The following is a 7,677-nucleotide window of genomic DNA, read 5'->3' on the forward strand; positions in this document are numbered from 1 at the left end:
CTCAGAGCCCAGTATCCTCACCTATAACGTTCCCTCTCCTCATAGAACTGTTGTCACCATCAACACAATAACATAGGTGAATCTGCTTTCCTGTTTGTAAGGCTCTAGGCAAATGTCAGTTGTTATCATGGGTCAGTTAGTTTCACTTCCACCACTGACTTGCTCTTGAATCTTTGGAAATATTTCCTGAGCCGTGAACCTTCTCATCTATAAACTAGAGCTGATGATACAGCAGCCTTCAGTAATACCCTTCAGCAGCCGTTCTCACACTTCATTGACCTAGAATCTTTTGGCATGTTGTAAAAACATGTTCCCGAGTCCCGGCACTTATGATCTAGCATGGCCGGACGGAGCCTGGTAATATTCATTCTTAAGAAGGACCCCATCTGATTCTGATGTGGATAGGCCGTGATAACGCTCTGAAACATGCCTCCCTGCAAACTCAGCGTTACAAAGAACCGTGGTATCTGTGGGTAAAGAACTTGACCAGGGTCACCTATAAGTCAGCAAGTCCTGATACCTGGATCCTGTCGTTCTGACCACACGACTGGGACTCGAGGGAACATCAAAGCTCTGTCCTGGTCACGGGGTCTCCATCGATGGTTTGATTCCAGAGTACGCAGCTGAAGCTGCTGGCACTCCACAGACCTCTTTGAGTGGCTAAGTGTCATGGCCTTTTTCCTCTTCCTCCACAGACACATTTGCAAGCAAAGTGGCCGCCACCCAGGACCAGTACGCAGATGCGTCCATAGGTAACGTCACGGGCAGCAACGCAGTGAATGTCTTCCTGGGAATTGGCGTGGCCTGGTCCATCGCTGCCATCTACCATGCAGCCAACGGGGAACAGTTCAAAGTGTCCCCTGGCACGCTGGCTTTCTCCGTCACTCTCTTCACCATTTTTGCTTTCATCAATGTCGGGGTGCTGCTGTATCGGCGGAGGCCAGAAATCGGAGGTGAGCTGGGTGGGCCCCGGACTGCCAAGCTCCTCACATCCTGCCTCTTTGTGCTCCTGTGGCTCTTGTACATTTTCTTCTCCTCCCTGGAGGCCTACTGCCACATAAAAGGCTTCTAAAGGAACAATCAGATGTAGTAAATTTATATATATATATACATATATATACATAAAAAATTATGTATAACGAACAGAAGAAACTGACATTTGTCATGTCCACTTACCTGCTGATGGAATCCAGCTTCACGAGCAGACTCTGTACTAGGGCCGGAGTGAGAAGGCATCACCTCCTGTTCCCAGGGGCGTCGTCACGTTGAACCAGGCGTGGAGGCAGGGCCATCTTTGCAGCTCAGCCTCTGAGGGCTGTGTTCTCCCCGGGTTCATAAATCGTAAAGTCTTTGATTTGTTTTCTGTTTGTTTTTGCTTGTTTGGGGGGTGGGGTTGGGGAGGTAGTTGATGTTAGGTTTTTGTTTTGGTTTTTGGGGGGAGGATCAGGGTTTTTGCTTCTCTTGTGGGAGGTGATGACCAATCTAAATGCAAATGGGTTTTGGGTAAAAATGGAAATCATTACGATAACTCTCCCTTCCCCCAAGCATTTAAAAAATTATTTTGGATTAAGAGAGGAAATGGGCATGGAAGAAGAAAGAAGCATGTCTTCACCATATAACTAAATTGCATGCGCATCTCTGGGATGGGAGCAGAGGTGAAGCTGCCTCCAGGAAGAAACATGGCAGCTGGAATGGAGCCCAGAAAAGTCATGGTCCTAGATAGAGTCTGGTAGTGAAAGATAGGCCTGGCACGCTTGTTCACCAGGTACAGGAACATCGCGCCTAGATTCCCAGGAACATGCAAAATCCTTTCTTATCTCTTTAGCACTGGACTGTGATTAGGAAGGCCCTTATATTCTGGTGTTCCAGCCCTGCTAACCCCCCAGACGCCCCCATCCCAACCCTCCCGCTCACCTCCCCTCATACAAACAGGAAGAATAACCCCCTTCCAAAAGCACATCATCCTTTTCCACTTGCCTCAGTGTGTGTCCCAGTCCCACGTTGCTCTTGCCTGGGATCGCCCGTCAGTTTTGTTTGCAAAAGCATCCATGGCCTGCACACTCCTGTTCCAGTCATGACCGAACATCTGCTCCTCCTTCATGGGCCTGTTTGGGAATGTTGTTGTGATACCTGTTACACAGTGCATGGATGAAAAACAAATACAACAAAACCAAGCGTCTCTGTACATAGTAGAGTATAGCACATACCGTTCTCCCATCGGGCAACGTTGATTGATGGGTCGTTGAAGACATACGTGAGTTTTCTTTTCACCTGAGTTGTAACTTTTGTGTTGTTATTGAGTTTGATTAGGGATAAAAGGAGAAAATGGCTTATTCATGGACCTGCATGTTCATTTCTAAGAAGCAATAACTGTCACATGGGAAGTTAAAGCTATTGAGAGGACAGTAGGCAAAGTATCTTCATGGAAAATTAGCCACTTGGTACACATCAGAGCCTCAAAAACTCACCTGTTGGTTCAGGAAGGCCAAGGAGAAGGGCATGTAGAGAAGGGGATGCGTTAGATGTGCCTGAGCTTTGAAAGCTTCCATTCCCACAACACCCCTGCCCCCAAAGTATTTATTTCACATCTTCTCTGTCTGGCACAGACGGTAGATCGTGCTGGTTTGTTCATTTTATTTTTGTATGTAAAAGGCAATTTGGAGCCCTGTTTCTTTCACCATCCAGACCCCTCTGATTGTATCTGCAGTTCCTGAGGAGGAAAGAAGCCGTGGTTAGCAACAGGCCTTTAAAAGTGTATCTTCTCTACTTAGGACTAAGGAGGAAGCAATTAAATGGGATGATGAGTGCCTCCCAGGAGCATTGCCCTGGGAGATTTTTAACGCTGGAAAAGGAATGGCTCTTTCTGTTTCACAGTATCAGAGAGGGTGGATAACCCCAACATTCCAAAGCCATGAGTCCACGAATGAGGTATAAATGGAATGACTGAGGTCCCCTCTCAGACACTTCTCTAGCCATAAAGAATCCCAGGCCGGAGACACCCCTAAGCCCTCTGTATTGATTCAAAGATCCTTAACTCTCAACAATTTTAATTTGTATTTTCTTCCACTTAATCATCAGGCTCATTCATCATTTAATAAACATTGGGTGACCGAATGAACAATTAAATGCTGGTTACCCACTCAATATGCCAGGTACTGTGCTACCTCCTGGGGACTAAACCATGGACAAGACAGCCCAGATCCCTGCCCAGAGGGGGTTAACGCAGTCACATGGAAACAGTCTGATCTTAGGAGAAGAACACAATTCTGAAACCCTCTTGTCTAAACATCTAAGATTGTCTTTAACTGAGACCGTATAAGGCATAGGGTACGAAAAGCAGTCTATGTATCCTTAGCCCGTCTTGCAGATCTGCACATCTTCCCATTTTAAACCAAGCAAGGCAATTGTGCTGGTGATCCAATCACTGAGAAGGCCCAGTTAACCCCAATTTTTATCTTTCTTGGACAGCAGTGCTTTTCTATGCCCCCCACGGCTCTACAATTTCTCCTATCTCTTGGAGCCTCACCCCTACCTGTCATGGCCCAACACACTGGTGGCCTAACTCCTTTGAGGGCAAACTCTAACCCTTTTTTTTTTTTTTTTTGAAGATTTATTAACTAGAAAGCTAGCCTAGGAACACCAAGTAAACTGTCAAGGGATATGAGTTGTTGAAACATTAGAAAGACTTTGCCCTCCTTTCTAGCCATATTTGGAATGTTAATAATCCCACAGCAAATTTTCACAAAGGACTTTAAGAAATCCTTGCCGTTGGTCAACTTCAAAGCTTTTTGGTTTGTTTGTTTGCTTTTTAAATTTTCATGTTTTCGAGACAATATGATTCTGGTTGTTCAGGGTTGTATTAGGAATTATAGTCGTGTAAAATTCTTTTGTTTGATTATTTTGTGTGTATTATGCACAGCTTGGGGGGGAGTGCACTAATTGTGCTGTTCCTTATAAATGGTACACACTATTGACACAGACAAATAAAGTTTCTAATTGTTTCTGATTTAATCACTAGCGATACAGCATATTCTGTATGGAATGTTTTCTCTCTTCTCATTGTCATCTACTTCATCTTTTGCTTTCATGTTTTGAAGAAATAAAGACCGAAAAGGTATTATTGTGCAATTGGTATCCTCATCCAAAAGAAAGAAAATAGATGCCCAGTATTCGACTTGGCAAATGTCAACCCTTTGGTCACGCATTGTTTCCTTTTAATGTCCCAAAGGAGCACAGGGTCAGAATATTGAGATAAATGATACTTCATGCATCTCATTGTCTTTAAATTTTTCTTTAGAATTCCTCATATTATTCTTTAGAATTCCCATATTATATTCATATATGGTCATACACAGAACACTTTCCTATGGGAAGGTAATTTTCTTGGATCAACAATTAGTGTGTCTCCTGGGACCCAATCTTTGGTTTAACACAGAATGAGCAGCCAACGTCTACTTCTTTAACAGCAAAAGGAATAATTCAGTGACCAGAGTAGCCTTGCCTGTTGAGCAACTCTTCAGCAAAATGCCGTGGCCCAATGATTCTAACCTCTTATAAGCTAATTTTATTCTTTCAAAGATTCCGATTCAAGCCTTCCACCAGGGAAGGTTTTATGGAGCTTTGCTTTTGTGGCTCACAGCATAAACACACTCAGTTTTTTCTTCTTATAATTTTTGCTTACAAAGCATGCTGTCTTCAATTCTGCAGCTATTCTGATAGGTGGCTCTCGTCCACAATGAGACTTCCTGATGCAATACCCTCCCCCGCAGTGGTCTCACGATTAATAAAAGATCATTGTACACATGCTCTTGTCTACGAGGGCCTAGATTCATTGTTGATTCCACAGCCCAGGGCCCCTGCTCCTCATCTGTCAAAGTGAGATTCACCAGTTTGGCTGCTTCCATCTGAGAACATTGTGGGAGCAATCAGAAAAATAACACGTTTCCTCTGGTAGATGATGAAGCCCTCACATTCTCTAATGGTGACAAAACTTCACTATCTCAAGAATGTAAATCAACTCCTTTAAGACTTCTTTCAGTGTTTCCTGGCTCAAGATGGGCAGTTTCTCTTTGATTATGGTTTTCTGTCTGTGTCTGATTATGGGCAGTTATATCCAGAGCAAGTCATGAGTATAGTTTCATAACTTCAAGAATACCTGGCCATTTCATGATCAACCATGTACGACACTGGATCTTACAGTGACCTAAAAATGGCACTTGGCTTTTGTTGTAGTAATCACTGCACTTGGCCAAGACATTCCAGCTGTTGGTAAAATTGAGCATTTCAATTGATAAACAAGCACAGGATATAGAAGAGACATACAAAAATCACATTTCTCTTACAAAGAAAGAAAGGTGCTGTGATGAGTGGCTTCATGAACTTTCATTCAGATCTACTTACAGATTTTGGTAATGGATTGCATTTCTGTTCTTCTTTCCAACCATTGTGTTCTTATCACCTCTAGCCACATTCATTGTCTTCCACCCAACATACGTCAAGTGTTGGTCGGTCCTGATGATATTTCACCTGCAAAGATAGCATAGGAAGGGGAAACAATTGTAAGAGACATTTAATTTTTAGAACTTAACCCAGCCATGGTTAATCATCTCCCAAAGCAGAGAATGTCTTACCTATAGGAGGAGCAACCACTAAGTTGGGGGGACTCCCAAGGGAGAGAGTGCTTCAGCATTCCAGCCAATGAGAAATGGGTGAGTATCTAGCTGTGACTTTTTCCCTGCCAAGATATCCAAACAGATGCATTCAGAGGCTCTCCCAATTTCCATTTTGTCAAAGGTCCTCTCATTGACTCTCCTATGGGACTTTTAAATCAGTGGTCATTGTATAAATTATTTTCATTGATTGATTGATTTGTAGAACAGAACATAACTTCAAAAAAGCAATATAACTTTGTAGTTAGAATTATGACCCATGTCTTGACAGGAAGAATTGCTTGCCCAGAATTGCCTGGTAATCAATGCAGTATTTTACAGATGCTTAACCTGCTCACATTCTTTAAAATCATGCAGTCTAACCTTTTTTCGAAGATCCAGAGAGGTGTCCCCTTGGGAATATGCAATCTTAACCTTTTTTGTTCCCGATTTCCAACCTTTGTAGTTCTTCCATGGCTATTCCCATCATATTCATTACCCTTAGTAGTGTTTACTATTACCTCTCAACAATGCGGAAAAGGCTCATACTAAAAATACTCTGGTCATGTTTTATTGAAAGTGAACTTGTTATTGGAAAGTCAAATATAATGATGTTCCACCTGGAAAACAGGCGTCAGACAGTGGCATCTCTATAAATGTTTAGGACAGGATTGGACCCTACAGCTACACACTGCAGCAGCACTGTTCATTTTGTTCCTCTCTGGATCACGTGCTTCATGTTTTAGTGCCCACCTACCTAGCCTTTTATTCTATATATGTATGCAGGTATGGGTCGAGGATAAAGACCCCCACGTACATCTCCAAACGTGAAGTGTGTAACCATAGAAACCCATCATATATAGCTTCCATGCCTCCAAGAAACATGAGTGGATCAAATGCTTCTCTGTAGTTATTACATTCATGATATGCAAATGGTAGGGAAATTCACATTAGTAACCAAACACACCAAGAGAGAAATTAGCTAACGTCAAAGTTACTGAGTCAATTTTGACAGTTAATGCAGAGCCCATTATTTTGGGCTAATTTGTTGACTGCAAAGAGATCTACCTACCCAAATCCAGTAGTGTAGAAGGGAATTAATTCACTAGAATGATTATACAGCCCTCTGTACTGGAAATTGTTTATTCGCCTGGAAGGATATGGCCCAGAGATTTTCAAAGACATTTCCCCTACATTCCCAAGTTGAAATAACCCACATTTAATTTACAGCATTTGTTATTAGACTTCTTAAAGCCACATGGTAGAGCAATAGATAAATTCTCCAAGGAGATCTTTCCTAAAAACATGATCCTAGGTTTGCAGTGACCCATCCTCCAGTGTGAAGATTCTGTTCTCTCCAAGTGGAAGGAACAGTTTCTCTTAAATGTATACCAAATATATAACCATTTTCAAACAATTTCACCTAAAGACTAAATTATATAAATATTTAAGATAAAGCTGATATGGCCCATGTGTCTAGTTGTGAGAAAAATAATTCTCTACCTTCTTATACTCGACATTAAAATTTGTAATTTCTTCCCAAGGAAGACATCTTAAAAGATTTTCCATTCTCATGATACTCATATAATTAAAGAACATGGCTAAAATAATGATGTGGGTGAGAATTATCTATGTGCCTGACAAGAACATATTTTAAAATGAGAGAATTAGCCAAGAGAAAATTGTTAAGATCTCATCCCAGGCTACCCTTGTCTAAGATATTTGAAAGCCGTTATCCTTACAGAAGATGGAGTCCCAGTTTTTAGAAACAACAGTACAATTAACACTCTCATTCTCAGTGTTTATATGAAAATCAAAGCTGAGCATGCCTAACCTTTGGCTTTGGCAACCAAAAAAAAAAAGGATGCTTCTGGCACACGTTTCTATACTGCTGAGTTACTTTGTGTAACGCACTGGACTTACACAGGTGTCTCATAAAAATGCCTCCAATAATTTCTACCCTCTTTTTTTAAGCCATGAAGATTCTAAATTTCACAACATAATAACTTGATCATTTCATTTATAAAAG

General features: G+C 41.8%; 1 protein-coding gene across 10 annotated transcripts in view; it reads left to right on the top strand.

The window, feature by feature from the left end:
• The window catches only part of SLC8A1 (solute carrier family 8 member A1), a 411,488-nt gene extending 407,460 nt beyond the window's left edge, over positions 1-4,028 (top strand). For all 10 annotated transcript variants that reach the window (XM_060026743.1, XM_060026748.1, XM_060026744.1 and 7 more), the window contains one exon: positions 696-4,028. In XM_060026743.1, coding sequence (XP_059882726.1) covers positions 696-1,072 — 377 coding nt within the window. In that variant the 3' untranslated portion in view covers positions 1,073-4,028. The remainder of the gene's footprint in view (positions 1-695) is intronic.
• Positions 4,029-7,677: the final 3,649 nt, after the last annotated feature.

The sequence above is a fragment of the Delphinus delphis genome, chromosome 12, assembly GCF_949987515.2.
Source record: "Delphinus delphis chromosome 12, mDelDel1.2, whole genome shotgun sequence".
Lineage (NCBI taxonomy): Eukaryota > Metazoa > Chordata > Mammalia > Artiodactyla > Delphinidae > Delphinus > Delphinus delphis.